The 19,650-nt window shown below is 37.7% G+C and overlaps 2 protein-coding genes and 1 pseudogene across 2 annotated transcripts; 2 read left to right on the top strand and 1 right to left on the bottom strand.

Moving 5' to 3' along the window:
- The first annotated feature begins 1,455 nt into the window (after positions 1–1,455).
- LOC111466264 (phosphatidylinositol 4-phosphate 5-kinase 5-like) lies at positions 1,456–5,220 on the top strand. Its single transcript, XM_023110872.1, has 8 exons — positions 1,456–2,843; positions 2,929–3,096; positions 3,190–3,355; positions 3,446–3,562; positions 4,204–4,397; positions 4,479–4,609; positions 4,683–4,755; positions 4,824–5,220. The coding sequence occupies exons 1-8, from the start codon at positions 1,618–1,620 to the stop codon at positions 5,122–5,124; spliced, it is 2,376 nt and encodes a 791-aa protein (XP_022966640.1). The 5' UTR covers positions 1,456–1,617; the 3' UTR covers positions 5,125–5,220.
- Positions 5,221–7,959: 2,739 nt separating this feature from the next.
- LOC111466179 lies at positions 7,960–10,801 on the top strand (annotated as a pseudogene).
- Positions 10,802–18,648: 7,847 nt separating this feature from the next.
- On the bottom strand, positions 18,649–19,239 carry LOC111466180 (transcription factor LAX PANICLE 1-like). The gene has a single exon (XM_023110758.1). It carries the CDS (start codon positions 19,237–19,239, stop codon positions 18,649–18,651), a length of 591 nt encoding a protein of 196 aa, XP_022966526.1.
- Positions 19,240–19,650: the final 411 nt, after the last annotated feature.

Consider the following 19,650-nt stretch of genomic DNA (forward strand, 5'->3'; position numbering starts at 1 on the left):
CTCTTCTAAGTGGGATGCCCTACACCATGTTTTTCTTAGTAGGATGTCATGTTCAGGTCTCATGTTTTCCCTCACTTAGATGAGATTCCCTACACCATGTTAGGGGATGCTCTAATCATGATTCTTGTAGGACTCCACGTCCATATTTTGCACCAATCATGTGACCTTCTCAATCTTTCATGGGGAGTAATCTAAGGCCACGTTAAGAATACTCCATATTGACTACATGTCATGGCTCATGATACAAGAAGCGAAGATAAGTCCCTTGTTAACACAAAAGCGAGTATTCCCGACGGTACATGTCCATGACTCAGACTACATTGCTTGGAACATAAGAAGCCTTGGATGTGAGTTTTTAATCTACACCGCTTGGAATGTAACAAAACTTGGGTTTAGGTTTCGGGCTATACCACAGGGAACACATCAAGCCTTGGATACAGGTTCAAACTACATCTCTTGGAACGTATGAAACCTTGGACATAGATCTTTAGGTTTATGTCTTGTACTATAAATCTTAAGGGGAGTGTTTTAGGGAACAAAACAAGAAACAAGAACCCGGATAAGATCCAAATACAAGAAGAACAACTTAGAACCAAGGTCCTTAGCTAGATCACAACAAAAACTCAAAATTCAACCACAAAACCTAAGGGTCCAAGTTCTCAAGTTAAGAAAAAGAACCTGACATAAAAGATTGTGGTAGCCTAACACACACCATGGACATGATTAAGAGCCTACAAGTAGGTTACTTACTAAGTCTTTGTACTCACTCCATGTTTTTCGATGTTTTTCAAGTAAATAAAAAGCTGGTCGAGTATGGACGCAGATCTAGAATAAGTGGCATATAGAACTACACTATTTTCGACTACTTAAATATTTTAAAATTGTTTTATTTATTTTATTTACCTGGTCCAATGTATTCAAACTTTAAATTGAATTTGTAAATTAAAATGGTGAGGGAGTGTTATGCCCACAAAGACCAGAATCCATGTCTGTTTTCAGCATTCTTTAATCAAAATCTATTCCCCTTGTATGTTTTATGGGCATCACGCCAAATTCCATGATATCCTCATCTTGTTGTTCTAAATTTAGAACACCACATGTCAAATGCTCCTTGAACAACAGAACGAGTCTCTCTCTCCAGATGATATGTTGTTTTATGCGAATGTCCAAGCATCAATCAATTAATAGCCTGTAAAAAACACCTAAAAATCAACAAAGATTCAATTGTTGTCTTCAGTTTATAGACATGACCGTTTGTTCTGTTTGCAGAAATAAGGGGGAATAAATGATTGGATCAACTCTCTCCCTTCCTTCAAATCGTGTTCTTTTTTAGCATTTCTTGACCACAAAATCAAAAACTGAGACCAACAAAAACACCCAAAACCAAACCATGTTAGACAGAGACAGACAGAAGAAACAACAAACAAACCCACATTTGGGATTCAAAATGGAATTCAGATGCTTTGATCGTTTGACTCATTGATTCATTGATTCATTCATTTCCTTATTTCTCCATCTTAAATTTTCAACTTTTCCCCAATTGGGTGTTCTCAAAAATCCCCAATTCACAATTTTTAATCCAAAATTCCATCTGGGTTCGTCTCAAAATCTTCCGTTATGAGTAACAGAGAAAGTGGAGTTTTGAAGGCATGGGAAGCCACGATCCGCAGAACCCAAGCGGCCAAGAAGCGAGCCCACAGCATCTTCGGCTCCACCTCCGTGGGTCATGCCGACGATAGCGACATCAACGACGGCTATACTGACGCCTTCGACCCTGAATTAATTGCCGGTGAGGTTTACCACGCTGACAGAATCCTCCCAAATGGGGACTATTACACCGGCCAATGGTGCGACAGTTTCCCTCACGGCCACGGAAAGTACCTCTGGACCGACGGCTGTATGTACGTCGGCGAATGGGTCAAAGGCAAAACCATGGGCCGCGGCCGCTTCAGCTGGCCATCGGGAGCCACATACGAAGGCGAATTCAAGAGCGGGTATATGGATGGAAATGGAACCTACACAGGCTCAAATGGGGACACTTATAAAGGGAATTGGGTGATGAATTTGAAACATGGGCGTGGAGTTAAAAGCTTCTCAAATGGCGATTGCTATGATGGGGAATGGAGGAGGGGATTGCAAGAAGGGAATGGGAAATATCAATGGAAGAATGGGAATCATTATGTCGGTGAATGGAAGAATGGGGAGATTTGTGGGAAAGGGAGTTTTGTTTGGAGTAATGGTAATAAATATGAAGGCAATTGGGAATCAGGGTTGCCTAGAGGCAATGGGACATTCAAATGGCCTGATGGGAGTTTCTATGTAGGATATTGGAGCAAGGATCCACAAGAACAAAACGGGAGTTATTATCCCTCTGGCTCATTAGGGAATGTGCAATGGGATCCACAAGATGTGTATAATGTGGATTTTAGTGATTGCAAGATTTGCCTTGGTGAGAAGGTGTCGATTTTGCCGTCGCAGAAGAAGCTAGCGGCGTGGAGATCGTCAAAGGGAGAGGACGGGGTGAAGCCGAGGAGGATGTCAGTGGATGGGCGGGTGAGTATTGAGGTCGAGAGGCCATTCGATAGAATGCAAATGTGGGGGTGTGGGGATATCGACGACTTTGTGACGGGGTGTTGCAGCGAGAGGACGTCGTCGGCCGGAGGAGGAGGAGGAGGAGGAGGAGGGCGGGGGGATATGAGTGAATATATGTTGGGGTTGAGTTTGGAGAAGGAGGGACTTGGGACGCCAATGAGGATGTCAAAGTCTTGTAAGAGGCAAGGAGAGACTATCTGCAAAGGCCACAAGAACTATGATCTTATGCTCAATTTGCAGCTTGGGATCAGGTAGTTTGATGCTTTTTAAGCAATGTTTTTGGTACATTTTGATGTCCTCTTTAACCATTTGTATGTGTACGTGAGGGTTCAACAGGCACTCGGTTGGAAGACCAGCCCCGGCGGCTTCCCTTGATTTGAAGCCATCAGCTTTTGATCCAAAGGAAAAAGTTTGGACCAAATTCCCTTCCGAAGGGAGCAAACACACGCCACCCCATCAGTCATGTGAGTTCAAATGGAAGGATTATTGCCCTTTGGTTTTCAGGTACAATTCAACGTCGTTTTCTCGATCGAATATGGCATGTTGATCCAACCGTATTTTGTTGATCTTGTTAATGGATATTGTCATCTTGTTCAGAACTCTAAGGAAATTGTTCAAGGTGGATCCAGCTGATTATATGCTATCTATATGTGGGAACGATGCGCTTCGAGAACTTTCTTCTCCGGGAAAAAGTGGTAGCTTCTTCTACTTAACTAACGATGATCGATATATGATCAAGACGATGAAGAAGTCCGAAGCTAAAGTGAGACATTGTTTTCTTTTCTTACACTAATCATTATACAACAACGACTATGGCAATTGTAATTCGGGAGAACTTGGTGTGATTGTGCAGGTTTTGATAAGAATGCTCTCTGCCTATTATAACCATGTTAGAGCCTTTCAGACTACTTTGGTGACCAAATTCTATGGTCTTCATTGTGTTAAATTAACAGGGCCAATTCAAAAGAAGGTACATTAATATTTGTTCACAACATCAACTTGAAACCACTACGGGAAGAATGTGTTTATAAATTCAATGAATATTCTTGCGTTGTTTAGGAGGGTAGGAATCAATATTCTTGTGTTGTGTTGTTTAGGTTGATAGGAATCATGGATTTTCACAATGATATGATATAGCATAAGCTCTCATGACTTTGGGTTCTCAAAAGGTTTCGTACCAATGGAGATAGTATAGTATTCCTTCATTATAAACTCATGATCATTCCCTAAATTAATCGATGTGGGACTTTCGTCCAACACCTCCCCTCGAAAAAAGTATGCCTCCCCTTAATCGCGGCTCAACTCCTTTCTTTTTTTCTTTTGGGGTATTCGAACAAAGTATACCTTTTATTCGATATTTTAGTCACTTTTTGCCAATGCCTTCGAGGCTCACAATACTTTGTAATCTATTGGCATGGGTAAGTTTAGGGCATGGCTCTGATACTATGTTAGGAATTACGGATCTCTACAATGGTATGATATTGTCCACTTTGATCATAAACTCTTGTGGCTTTGTTTTGGGCTTACCAAAAGGTCTCATACCAATGGAGATATATTTCTTGAGTATAAATTCATGACCATTCCCTAAATTAGTCCACGTGGGACTTTCAGGTAAGGTTCATCATCATGGGAAACCTTTTTTGCTCGGAGTATTCCATTCACCGACGGTTCGACTTGAAAGGGTCAATTCTTGGACGCACAACAGATAAGCCTTTGAGCGAAATCGACGACACTACCATCCTGAAGGACCTCGATCTTAACTTCGTATTTCGATTGCAAAAATCATGGTTTCAAGAGTTTTGCAGGTGAAAAAGCTATGGTTACGGACACCAAAGATCTTAACTTTCATATCTCCACTTGATGTTTATTAATTGTCGTTCTTATAGGCAAATCGATCGAGACTGTGAGTTCCTCGAACAAGAAAGAATTATGGATTATAGTCTTCTTGTTGGTCTTCACTTCAGGGAAACTTCAGCTGCTGGTGATTTCATACCTTCCGGTGCTCGAACTCCGACAGGTTTTTCTCTATGTTCTTGTCCTCAACTGTCACACTATCAACCACTTAGCATGTATCTGTTCCCATCTTTCAGGAGGGGCAGAGAATGAAGCAGCTCCTCGTCTATCAAGAGTCGACATGGATCAGCTTTTCCTCGATCCATCCAGGTGAAATGTGATTGACAACAATTTGCATTCTTCTTAATTGTATGAGCTTCACAACAATTAAATTGCAGATGGTCGAGTATCAAATTGGGCGTAAACATGCCTGCTCGAGTGGAACGAACGGTGAGAAAAAGTGACTGTGAGTTTCAATTGGTAGGAGAACCAACAGGGGAGTATTATGATGTGGTTATGTTCTTTGGTATCATTGACATACTTCAAGATTATGACATTAGCAAGAAGCTTGAGCATGCCTACAAGTCAATTCAATACGATCCTACTTCGATATCAGCTGTCGATCCAAAACAATACTCGAAGCGATTTCGGGACTTCATATTTAATATCTTTGCAGAAGATGAGGCAAACTTTGAATAAAGATACACATGAGTCGTTTCTCAACTTATGAACTCCTTGTTGTGGAAATGTATTTAATAATTTTTAGCAGGGTTGAGATGGGATGAGAAATGCATGATCACATTCTTTCATTTGTTTTATATATAGCAAGTAAATGAGAAGAAAATTGAAGTATATATACCATTCATGTAGTTTCATTACATTTACACAGAAGAAATATAGTCGTTATTATTGGATATTTGGTATCACTTGTTTTAAATTTGAATAACTAACGAGTAATAATGGTCATGAAACTTGAATGATTCTATACATGCAATCTAAAATGCATAAAATTGTAAAGAACCTTAATCATTGACTAAAGGAAAGTAAAAATGCTCTTTTTATTACTGCATTTTTCAAATCTGGCTTTATGCGGCCACAAAATGAAAACACTTCGGGCATGTAAAGAGTTATAACTTTCCTATTTTATGACCATAATTAACCACTATATAAATTTAATAAATAAATAAAAGCCTTAGTACATTAAAGAAACATCATAACTCAAAAATTATCATCTACACTAAATTTGGAACTATCTGAGAATAAATGGAGCTTGATTCTTCTTTTATGTTGCATGAATTATAACATCTTATGATAATTTGAACAATATTTTCTTTACCTCTTTTTTGAAGTTTATATTCCATTATTGATGCGTTGGTTCATATAAGAAATTTAAATAAAACAATGCAAACGTCTCAATCTAACCTAGGGCTACTATACCAAATAAAAGTGCAACTACCCTGACTCGCTTTCATGGCCTTCATAGTGACTTCATCATCCATATTGATGTCTTGGTTTCTTGAAGTTTATCTTCCATTATTGCTACTCTAGCTCGCTTTCTTGAAATATATCTTCTATTATTGATGTCTTGGTTCATATAAGAAACTTAAATAAAACAACGCAAACGTTCCGATCTAACCTAGGGCTACTATACCAAATATAAGTGCAACTACCTTGGCTCGCTTTCATGGCTTTCATAATGATGTCATCATCCATATAAGGGTGTCTTACCTTAATTGAAAAAAAAGTAGCATGTGGCTTGAGTATAGCCCCACTATTGGGTCGAAAAATGCAAACACAAATAATCATGGTGGGACCTATCTTTTCTTAAAAATATCAAGGTCTTGGCTCTAGTTTCCGGTCTAGATGGGGTTGGATGTGTAGTATTTCTCTACGTACGACCCACACACGTGAACATGGATCCACCAGGCGAGCTCGTATCGTACCCCTGAACCTAGCTGTTTAGGCTAGCGCATGTGCATGTTGTCAGACTCTACAGAGGGAAAGAACCTGCATAATATCGTGACAAACACAAACATCTTAAGGTACGCCTTTATCCTAATCATAATGGGAAAGTATATCGATGCACATTACACACAAAATGTATGAGGTAACATAGCATCAAAATATGACATATACTTCCAATACAAGTCATACATTCATTCTTTTCGTGACATAATGTTCCTATGAGACATATAACAATACTTGTCTTATCTTTCATGATTAACATATATGACTTTCTAATGTCTCATACGCATAGAGCAAACATATTAACATAGTTCAAATAGCATGACATATAGAGGTTCATGCATCATATAATGTAACATAGTTCCATGACATACCATAATCATATGAAGGAAATGAACTCTTCATCCATATAACGGAAGCATTGAGAACCATTTTGAATTTATTAAGAATTAAAAGAAAAACAATAAATAACAAAATAAGAACTATACTTTGGTAGAAATCTTGACTCATTGAAGTATTCCAACCTTCCTCATATTCCACACAATCTTTTCCCATGACTCGAACATAAGGCTAAGGCTTTTGGGAGCCTCTTGAAAGAAAATCCAAAAGGATATCAGGTGCCAAAACGACCTGACAGTACCTTTGTTAGGTATGAGAGAGACTTGTGCATCCATCCTTAGACGAAAGAGTCTTCATTCAAATCTCTTCAGGGTATGCGAAAGTGTAGTCTGGAAGACAGATCGGATCTTTCTTTGGGGACCTCTCCCGAAGCGTATCACCCTTGCAACACACTGAGGTGTTGGAATGAATCCTAAAGCGACCTGCAGCCAGAGCGTTGTTGGCATCAGCTGCGAATCCGGCTAGATTATGGATTCTTTAGTTTATGGATATAGTTTCATTCTCCAAAGAGAGTGGGAGAGATTCGTATGTTCTTTGATCAACCCAAAGGTCCTATTTAGAAGGATTGTTATAGAATAATTGCCAAATAAAGGTTATCAATACCTTGAGCTGTAGTTCCTATTTCTCTAAATTAATAAATAGTGCATTAAATATGGTTTATTATAATAATAAATTGAATATGTTTTTTTTTATTATAACAACTTTTTAAGTTAATATTTATAATTTTTTTTAAGTTACAGATTTTTGAAGTTTTGGATCACAAATGGCGAGGAAGGCCAACAAAAAACGATAAAATTTTACAAAAATTTAGAATCAAACAATACTGCATTAAAAAACTCCGTTCAAAAACATTTACTAAAAAAAAAATTTGTTTTCCAAGTTTATTAGAAAATGAGGACCAAAGAACAGAAACATGAGGCTGATGCCTCGGAATAGCCCCTTGTGATGGCGTAGCTTCGGAACACCCTCCCTACAAGTATTAATTGTACGTACATTATCATGTGCACCTTCATGCTTCTATTCCTACTCGCTTGGTGCTCCAAATCTCCAAAAAAAAATATCATTGTACGTAATTGTACCCACTTGCTAACATAAATACCTGGGGTGAGGCAATGCGTTCCCATAGTAATTTCGTCCCTCTCGCTGTCTATTGGTTCATCTTCATTAGCTATGTCCGTCATGCAAGAAAATGGGAGCTTCCAAACTGAAACAAACCCAATGGCCACAACGACAGCCCACATCCCCACGATTAAGCCTCTAAACAATGGCATAGTAGCCGTGGATAAACCATGTAGCAAATCCCCAAGTAATAATAGCGCCCACACAGCGCACATAATTCCACCGCCCACCACTCTCCCATCGACGCTGGGCCACTACCTAGCGCGTCGGCTTGTCCAAATTGGTGTCTCGGATATCTTTTCAGTTCCGGGAGACTCAAGTCTCGTGCTCCTCGACTACTTCGTGGCGGAAAAAGGAATTAACCTTGTGGGGTGCTGCAGCGAGCTCCACGCTGGGTATGCGGCTGATGGGTACGCTAGGCGGCGTGGGGTTGGAGCCTGCGCTGTGAGCTTCACTGTTGGTGGGCTGAGCCTGATCAACGCCATCGCCGGAGCTTACTCTGAGGATCTTCCCGTGATTTGCATTGTGGGGGGACCAAATTCTAATGATTATGGGAGTAAGAAGATTATTCATCATACTATTGGGTTGCCGGATTACGGACAAGAACTCCGATGCTTTCAAAATCTCACGTGCTATCAGGTCATCATCGACAATCTGGAAGACGCACAGTGGCAGATAGACACTGCAATTTCAAAGTGCTTAGAAGAGAGCAAACCAGTTTACATTAGCATTTGCTGCAACCTTGTGTCCATTCCTCACCCTTCTTTCTCTATCCAACCACTCGTCCCTTTCTCTACCAAATGTTTGTACATGCAAACTAACCAATTGAGTTTGGAGGTGGCAGTGGCCAAGGCAGCTCAGCTTCTAAATAGCGCCGTAAAGCCCGTCATCGTCACCGGGAAGAAGCTACGACCCACCAAAGCACAAGACGCGTTCCTCGAGCTAGCCGACGCATGTGGCTATGTCATGGCCGTTATGCCGTCGGCAAAAAGTAGAAATAGAAGTGGGATTAAAAGTCCAATTTTCATCGATGTTTAAATAATAAGAGATATCTTAAATCAAATTTCATAATAAATTTGGTCTCGGAGAACCACGCTCATTTCATTGGAACTTATTGGGGAACGATCAGCACGGCGTTTTGTTCGTGAGACGGTGGAAATAGCAGACGCTTCCATCTTTGTTGGAGCCAGTTTAGATGAATTGGAAACCCTAGCCTTCTCTCTTACATACAAAAAGAACAAAGTCATCATGGTCGAAACAGATCGCGCAATGTTTCCTAATGGACCGACGTTCGTGCCAATTTTAATGAAGGGCTTTCTTAGGGCCCTTGCATAGCAGGTGAATCCGAATCCAACAGCTTACGAGAATTATCGACGGATTTTTGTACCCGAGTGTAGTCCACCCGAATCGGACCCGGGCGAGGCGTTACGTGTCAATGTTCTTTTCAAACATATTCAAAAAATGTTATCGAGTCAAATGAGTGTAATATCTGAGACGGGTGACTCTTGGTTTCAATGTCAAAAACTTAAGCTACCAAAATCATGCTGGTAAGCTAATTTTGTGTTTGGTTTACTCTAATTGGGATGCATCATAGTATTAATTAATTGATGAATGAGATTGATGAAATTTAGGTATGAGATGCAATTGCTATATGCATCGATTGGATGGTCTTTGGGTGCAACTTTAGGATATGCACAGGCTGCGCACAAGACCGAGTGATTCTTTGCGTTGGTGATGGGAGCTTTCAGGTAAGCTTTTGATCCTTTTAATTAATTTAAATTCTATTTCATGTTGTTATTATTCAAATACTTTTCAATTTTTTTTTTGTGGTAGATGACTCCACTGATAAAATTTGGTCAAAAGAACATAATATTTTTGATAAACAATGGTGGATACACTATTGAAGTAGAACTTCACGATGGCCCTTACAATGTTATCAAGAATTGGGATTACACTGCCATCGTCGATGCTATGCACAATGGTGATGGTAATTGTTGGACTACCAAGGTAAAATCTCTTAGCTTTTTACTTTTATTTTCATATACAATATTAGATCGAAACTGAGTAGTAACAGTCCAAACTCATCACTAGAAGATATTGTTTTTTTTTAGTTTTCCCTTTCGGGCTTCTTCTCAAGGCTTTTAAAGCGCGTCTGCTACTGAAAGGTTCCACACCCTTATAAAAAATATTTTGTTCTCCTGTTCTCCTCCTCAACCAATGTAGGATCTCACAATCTACTCATTCACAGCTCAGCGTCTTTTCTGGCACACTGCCTCATGTCCACCCCCTTTTAGGGCTCAACCTCCTCGTTAGCATATTGTCTCGTGTCCACCCCCTTTGACACTCAGCCTCCTTGCTGGCACATGGGCAGATGTCTAGCTCTGATATCATTTGTAATGGTCCAAGCCCATCACTAGTAGATATTGTCTTTGGACATTCCTCTTCGGGCTTCCCCTCAAGGTTTTTAAAACGTATCTAGGGAGAGATTTTCACACTCTTATAAATAATGTTTCGTTCTCCTCTCTAACCGATGTGAAATCTCACAAAAGACCTTTATTAGGATCTTACCTTAAAAGGCTTCGAGGACAAGACAGTATAATTTGTCAAAATGGGCTAATTAGTTAATGGTGAAAAAGGTGACACTTTTGTATTTTAAGGCACATATTGTACAATGTATAAAGTATGATTTTTTTCAAAAAAAATTTGTTGAGGAGTTTTTATGTAGGTACATACCGAAGAAGAGTTGGTGAATGCAATTGAGACAGCCATGGGCGATCGAAGTGATTGCTTGTGCCTCATAGAAGTTATTGTTCATAGAGATGATACGAGTAAAGAGTTACTTGAATTTGGAAACAAGTTGGCTGCTTGTTCAAGTCGTCCTCCAAGATTTTGATGATGATGTTTGTGGAATTTGGTGTAGTATACTGTAATACTTACAAATAATTGCTACCAATTATGTCTATTCTTCAAAAATAAAGAGGTAAAACAAGAAATAGATAAAATGCTTGTCTCTATTAGTAGCCGTTCTCCAAACCTCTCGTGTTCTCTCTCTCTCACTCTCTTTTAACTTAAAGATGATTCAAATGTCTAAAGTTGAAAATCAAACTAGTTTGAAAATCAAATGTCTGCGGTATGACAATGGAGGAGTGTACGGCAAGTCAAAATTTAAAGCATTTTGTACAACTAAGGTAATTCGATTAATGAGAACCGTTCTTGGTAAAGCAAGACAAAATGATATTGCTGAAAGGATGAACAGAACATTGAATGAGTGGGTAAAGAGTATGAGGATTCATTCTGGATTGCTAAAGACATTCTGGACCGATGCTGTAAATTCAGCAGTCTACTTGATCAATAGAAGGTCGTCAATACCCTTGGAGTTCAAGTTGCAGAAGAAGTATGAACAGGAAAAGAACTCAAGTACTCTCACTTGAGAACTTTTGGCTACACTACATATCTTCATATTGATCTAGAGAAGAGTGACAAGCATGACGTTGAGCCTGTGAAATGCTACCTCATAGGCTATGATTCTGCATGTTCGGGTACAAGTTTTGGGATGTAAAGAACAAGATAATCTCGGAACACTGTGACGTGACTTTTGAAGAAAATGTTTTATATAAGAACAAAAAGAAAAAAGGTTCTGGGATAACAAAGCAACTGGGAGTTGAAGTTGAGTTACGAACAAATTCACTTAGTGATGTTGTAACAGATACTCAAAAAACTCCTACGACTGTTGCTAAGGAACTAGAGGAGGAGAAAGTGACACTTGAGCAGGTGTTGAGAGGATCATCTAGAACTATCGGAGTATCAGATAGGTATGTAACTTCATTACATTATTTGTTGTTGACTGATGAAGGGGATGTTGAAGATTATTGGGGGTGAGTCCCACATTGGTTAATTTAGTGGAAGATCACAGGTTTATAAGTGAGGAATACTATCTCCATTGGTATAAGACCTTTTGGGGAAGTCCAAAGCAAAGTGGACAATATCATACCATTGTGAAGAGTCGTGATCCCTAACAGGGGATCCAAAACCCTTTAATGAGCCCCTGCACTTGGAGGATACAACCAAGTGAGAGTAATCCGTGGAAGATGACAATAGCTGAAACCGGAACCGGAACCGGAATGTGTATTCTCCATTGTTGTAAAACCATTAGTCATTCTCTGTATTCTCCATTGTTGTACAATACCTAAAACCATCAATATAGAAAGGTCTTCATGAACCCCTGTTGGGGGTGAAGCCAAATACTATGACCACGGAGCAAAGATTGTCTGTACCAGAAAGGTCTTCATGAACCCCTGTTGGGGGTGAAGCCAAATACTATGACCACGGAGCAGTGGAAGCTCAAGGATCATCAGGTCTTCATGAACCCCTGTTGGGGGTGAAGCCAAATACGAGCAGTGGAAGCTCAAGGATCATCAGGCCTTAGGGTTGATCCGGATGACGCTGTCCATTGATGCAGAGGCTGTTTAATCTACAAATGTCTAAAGTTTCGAAATTTGAAGATTAAACAGCCTGGAAGTCTGGAAGTTTCGAGAAGGTGTATCTTGGTGATAACAAAGATTTGAAGATTGAAGGAAAAAGGGATGTCTACAGAAAAACTCTGATAGGAAATCAGTGGACATTAAAGGAGGTTAGATATATTTATAGTCTCATTAGATATATTTATAGTCTCAAGAAGAACCTGATCTCTATTGGTCAGTTGGATAGCACAGGTTATGCAACAAAGTTTGGTAAGAGTTCGTGGAAGATTGTGAAGGGTGCTATGGTGATTGCACGTGGCACAAAATCTGGAACTTTATACACCACTGCAGAGTGTATGGACATGACTGTTGTTGCTAAGAGTGCTTCAAATTCAAGCCTATGGTATAATAGACTTGGATATATGAGCGTTAAAGGAATGAAGATGCCGGAAAGAGTTTTAGAACTTCTGAAATTTGTTGATATGAGTCCTTGTGAGAACTACGTTATAAGCAAACAAAAACGAGTTAGCTTCACAAAGACTGCCAAAGAATTAAAGAAAAGTATCGGGACAACGAAGCAAGTTGGAGTTGAGGTTGAGGTTGAGTTGTTGAAAGATTCACATAATGATGTTGAGCGGATACTCAAGAAACTCCTGAGACTGTTGCTGAGAAACCAGAGGTGAAACAAGTGGGAGTTGAGGTTGAATTGCTGAAAGATTCACATAGTGATGTTGTAGTAGATACTCAAGAAACTTTTGAGATTGTTGCTAAGGAACCAGAAGCAGAGCAAGTGACACCTGAGCCGGTGTTGAAAAGATCATCTAGAGCCATCAGAGTACCAGATAGGTATGTATCTTCTTTACACTATCGGTTGGTGACTGATGAAGGGGCACGAAAGCCCCTTGATGAGGACCTACAGTTGGAGGATACAACTAAGTGGGAGCAAGCCATGGATGATGGGATGTCTAGACTTCAGAAATGTGTTGCTCTTTCATCTTCTGAGGCTGAGTACGTGGCAATAGTTGAAGCTGAAAAGGAGATGATATGGATGACAAACTATCTAGAAGAATTAGGCAAGAAGCAGCGCGAGAAGATTCTTCAGATAGATAGTTAGAGTGTCACGCAGTTGGCAAGGAACCCGGTCTATCATTGAAATTCAAAACACATAAGGCGATACCATTTCACTCAGAGGTTTGTGGAAGATGGTGATGTGTTTGGAGAAGATAGAGGCCGCAAACAATGTTGATGTTGGAACATTGAGGTTGTGCAAAGCCTCAAGTGGTATGGTACAGATTGAGAATGAAATTCTTGGGTGACTGGATCAGTCTTCAAGTGGGAGATTATTGGGATATGGAGCATGATGCTAGATCTGGTAGAGATATATTTGGAAGATATCTCGTAAAGATCTGATAGAGATATATATGGTAGATATTTGGTAAATATTTGATAGAGATATATTTGGTAGATTATCTCTCGTAGGTTTAAGTCTTTGAAAGCTATATTTAGTAAATTGAAATCATATATATATATATATATACCCATTAGGTAGTGCTCTCAAGATTACTTTCTTCTTTATCTGTTGTTGTACAATACCTGAAGTCTTCAATATAAAACCTTTAGTCAATATTCCTCATTGTATTTTCTCTCTCTCCTATTCTTTGTGTTCATCTTGATCGAGTGTGTGCGTTGTTGAGCGATCCTAACAATTGGTATCAAAGCTAACAACTAGTATCGATCCTAACAAATGTGTTGTTCTTTCATCTACTAAGGCTGGCTGAGGAAAGTGAATGTGTTGTTCTTTCATCTACTTAGTACATGGCAATAATGGCAATAGCTGAAACTGGAAAGTGAATGTGCTGAAACTAGAAAGTGAATGTGTGGCAATAATGGCAATAGCTAAAACTGGAAAGTGAATGTGGGGCAATAATGGCAATAGCTGAAACTGGAAAGTAAACTTGTGGCCATAATGGTAGCTGAAACGAAAGTGAATGTGCTAAAACTAGAAAGTGAATGTGTGGCAATAATGACCATAGTTGAAACTGGAAAGTGAATGTGTAGTAATAATGGCAATAGCTGAAACTGGAAAGTGAATGTGTTGTTCTTTTATCTAAATACATGGCAATAGCTGAAACTGAAAAGTGAAAAGTGAATGTGCTGAAACTGGAAAGTGAATGTGTGGCAATAATGGCAATAGTTGAAATTGGAAAGTGAATGTGTTGTTCTTTCATCTATTGAGGCTGACTGAGTACATGGCAATAATAGCAATAGCTGAAACTTGAAAAGAGATAATACGAATGAAATAAGTTATGGTGCGGTGAAGATGTTGATATAGTCTCCACAAGTGAAAGAATGATTGGAATATGGTTTAAAAATACTTATATTTGAATATTTGAATATAGTAATGATTATATTTGGTAAAGTTATATATAATAAATTGAAACCATATATATATATATATTGTATATACATGAAATCATCTCTAGAAAATTTTTGGCCAATATTTTTTTCTTGCATTTTCTTTGTCATGTTTTTTGTGTTCATCTAGATCGAATGTATCGAATGTATGCATTGTTATGCGATCCTAACAAGTATAAATTTACGAATAGACAACCATATTTTGGATCATAATTGGTCGCCTACTAACGTTGCTGCCTCTAAAGTAACCAAAGGGATTTGAAGATGGTTGTGAAGAAAGAAGCTCAACTTCTACAGCATCAGGCGGTATTTGTCGAGCTACCCAATGCTGGTAGCTAAGTCATCACCGTTACACCATCAACCAAAGGTATGTTCTCGAGACCCACCCTTAGTTCATCGGAGCAAATCGGGGAGCTCTCAACATCGACTCTTAGTTTCACTGTCAAAAGCTTGAATTGCCATGATCATGCAGGTAAACTTCTTAACAAAGTTTAACTCGATTGAATTAAAATAATTTGGGCCTGGATTTACTGCAAAGGATTTGGGTTGAAGACAACTGAGCTGGGCTGCAGCTCAATGTTCGAATGGGTCTGGATTTATTGCAAAGGATTTGGGTTGACACCCGAGATGAACAAACTAAATTTAAACTTTTTAAAAAACATTTAAGACTATATTCACTCAAATTTAACGTTCTCCCGACCATAAGGTCTAAATTTGACCAAATATGTTTACTTTTTATTAAGTAGAAATAGAGGCTCTCTTTCTCTAACCAACAAATTTTACTTCAACAAGTCCATAGTTGATATTATATTTACCCTAAGCTCCAAATTCCTTCCATTAATGGACTATTATAAACTATAGGTTCCAAAATCAATTGAGCGTTACACATAAAATAAGCCTAAGCCTAAGGTTTTATTGTGAGACCTCAAATCGTTGGGAGTTGAGAACGAAATATTTCTTATGAGAGTGTGGAAACCTCTTTTTAATAGACAGTGTTTTAAAATCATGAGACTCATGACAATATGTAACGAACCAAAGCGGACAATATCTGCTAGCAATGACTTGAGACTGTTACAAATGGTATCAGAGTCAAACATACGGCAGCGTGCCAATGAGGAAGTTGGCTCTTCAAGTGGAGTGGATGTGAGATATCATATTGGTTGGAGAGGATAACGAAACATTTCTTATAAGGACGTGAAAACTTCTCCCTAATAGACTATTTTTAAGACGTGAGACTAATGACGATACGTAAGGAACTAAAACGAATAATATATGCTAATAGTAAGTTTAAGTTGTTACATTTACAAAATCGTTACAAAACACAGTAGTAGAAGGTTTCAAATTCGTCAACATGAGATAAGATTGATCGAGAGCGTTTTGGCAAACGCGGAACTCAAATAAATAAATAAATAAATAAATAAATAAATAAATGTGAATGTATTGAATTGAATTGAGGAGAAAGAGAATGGAAGAAAGCAACAAAAGAAGAGGAGACAAGGAGGACTGAATTTGTGTTTATTGAGGTGATTGTTCATTGGGAGTGATGTGGTAGCAGGCCGCAACTGCTTCGGTGGGGCTCCCCCTCCGACTCTGCCGCCATTGCCAATTGCCCATTGCCATTGCCTTTGCCTTTGCCTTTGCCTTTGCCTTTCCTTTGCCTTTCCCTTTGCCCGCCCACCACTTTAAACCTATTCATTATGTTGAGTTCTTATCTTAATGTCCATATTAACTACAAAACCACTGGATTTTTGTATGTATGGAAAGCCTTTCCCTTCCTTACCTATGTACATTGGGAAGGTTTTAATACATAGAGCACAAAGTAGTTAAAAGGTTTCATTCAATAGACCAGTTCGTTTTATACTTTCTAAAATCGTGCTCGTTTGTCATGTCATATTAAAGAAGAATATTGTTTGGGTCGAGACATAAATGTGGGAAGCTTTGAGAGTCGTTATTCTTACACTGTTTGTGCATGTTTTACATTTATCGTCTCGGTGGTTGTAATTGTAAAGGAGTAAGGATTCGTAAAAAGAGACTCTCTCACCCATTGTTGGTTTGATGCCTTAAATTATGTGGGATTGTGACCTATGTAGTTTCCACGTCTAATCTCTCTCTTTCTCTTCCACTTCTTTTTATGTCTATAATTCTTATCGTAATAATGTTATATTATTTTATTCTATTGACATTTTTTTTCTATATAATATTTATTTCTATTTTTTTTATTAAAAAACTATACTAAATTTTAATTAATTTTTATTATAAACAATTTTACCGATGTCGTTATTATTATTATTATTTAATTTATGCTAGATACTTAAATGAATAAAGGTTAACGTCTCTATTAGAATTTAAAATTAAAACCAAAATAACTTTTTATTACTAAAATTATTTGCTAAAGTAGAAAACATTCTTGAAATATTTTTATGAAAAAAATAAGATTATAAGTTCTAAAAAATTTCAAATAAGTTTTAAAATTTTAATTTTATGTTTAATAAGTATATAAATTTTTTAAAAAATGTTTGATAAAATTTTAAAGTTTATATTTTCGGTCCTGTCGCTTAAATTTTAAAATTTTAAATAATCAAATCGATATTTAATAAAACCCTAAATTATCAATTCTATATCTTATGTGTTTGAGATTTTTTTTAAAAAAAAAAAATTAAGAAAGATGTATAAAGCCAATTTTTAATTTTTTAATAAATAACGACCATGTCTAAAAATGTAATTGTTAGGAATCACAACTCTCCACGATGGTATGATATTGTCCCCTTTAAACTAAACATAAGGTCTCATGATTTTGCTTTGGGTTTCCCAGAAGGCTTCATATCAATAGAAATAGTATTTCTCACTTATAAACTCATGATCTTCCACTAAATTAATCAACATGGACTCACTCCTAATAATCCTCAACAGTAATATGAGACCATTAATTATCCTCGTTATTTGAATATATCGGAATGATGTAATTTGTAGCATTAACATAAGATAAATAAAATAGTTTATAAGGTTTGGATATGAAGCAGAAATTATGTAATATTTGAGGAGTTTCTATTTTAAGATTATTTGAAGTTTACATATTTGTCTCCATCAATCAACATATCCAAAACCATCATATTTTCGTGGACAATAAAGTGTCTTCGTGTCCCAAACACCCCTTAACCGACGTGCCCAATCAACACGTTTTATGTCTTAGGTTTTTTCCTTTAAAAAAAAAAAAAAAAAAAAAACCTTAATTCTTTATTTGATTAAAAAAAAGACATTAATTGATTAATTAATTAAACATAAAGATCTAACTAAAGATTAGCAAGTACAAATTAAAACATTGTTTGATAACGATTAATTTTAGTAAATATATATATTTGAATTATATTCCTGATAACTTTTTATTTTGAATTTGTAAAATCTATCTAGATTTTTAAAATGATGTTTAGATTACGATATTGTTCATTTTGAGCTTGACTTCTTATGACTTTGTTTTTCTTAAAAAGCTTCATACCAACCGAGATAATGTTCCTTACTTATACAATCTATGCGAGACTATTACTGAGCTCAATATATCTAGCATACTACCTACCATAAAAATTAACCCAAAAATTGAGTGGAAAAAAAATAAAAACCCATATGATCAAATATAAAATGATGTAAGGAAAAATTACAAAGTTGGGAAGTTGACGCAATTTTCTTATCTTAAAGTTCTTAGATCATACCCCAAATTTGAAATGATTAATGATTATAATAATAATAATAATAATAATGTCTAGCCTTAATCCCACTCTAAATTTTCCAAAATACATAGTAATTAATAATTAACATAATTAAGTAGGTACAAATCCCACATGAAAGAGAGGGAAGGAAAAAAAAAAAGGAGCTAGAAGTTCATGTAAGCATCATAAGAAGAGCACATGTATTGGTCTTGTCCAGAAGGAAAATACAGGTTGTTGGGATCGAGCTGAGGCAACAAATTAGGGGGCTCCTCCATTTTCACCACGTCGTTTTGGGAGTACACAAAGCTATTTGTGTCGTTGTTATGGAACTCGCCGCCAGCAATTTGGTTGAAATGGAAGCCACAATTCACGGCGGCGGCGGTGACGGCGGCGGTGGAATTGGAAGAGTCATCATAATCAACGAAATTAATCATGGTTTGATGAAGCCAAATCTGGGTTTTCAAGAACTTTACGTAATGAATGGCTTCATCCAGCATTGAAACAGTGTCCATTTTGGTGCCGCCCGGAACTAAGCTCTGCAAAATCTTGAACCGGTCGCTGATTCTATGCCGTCTTTCTCTCGCCGCCACGCTTTGTGGATCAGTGGACAGCTTCACGACGCCTTTGCTCCTCTTCCCTCCGCAGCTGCCGCTACTGTTTTTCTTCAGCTTTTCCTTTCTGGTTGCTTCGGTGGTGGCGCCGCCGGACGATGACCCACACGAGCTGGGGTTGCTCGCCGGAAAGTTGTAATCCATTATTTTTCCAACACACCCACTTGGAGAAATGAAGTCAGATTCAAAATTTGGGTACATCAAAATGAGTGATGGGTTTTTTTAGCTTTTATATTATTTTATGTATAATGAAGATAGAGAGAGAGAGAGAGAGAGAGAGAGAGAGAGAGTGTTGTCGCCATGTGAGTCAACCGAACTCTGGCGTTGGATTCAATCCTATAAAAACCCTAGACGGGAATCCCCTGTCTCATTTTGCAAAACAAAATTACTCGGATTAATTTCAAATTTAATTTTAATTTAGTTTGGATGATTTTGTTCTTATACTTCAAAATTTTAAATGTTATGCTCAATTATAGAAATTAGTTAATTTTTTTGATGTAATGTTGATGTGATAGACCACCTTTCATTCGAACTCAATCTAGGTAACTGTCTCAA

The sequence above is a fragment of the Cucurbita maxima genome, unplaced genomic scaffold (genome assembly GCF_002738345.1).
Source record: "Cucurbita maxima cultivar Rimu unplaced genomic scaffold, Cmax_1.0 Cma_Scf00030, whole genome shotgun sequence".
NCBI lineage: Eukaryota > Viridiplantae > Streptophyta > Magnoliopsida > Cucurbitales > Cucurbitaceae > Cucurbita > Cucurbita maxima.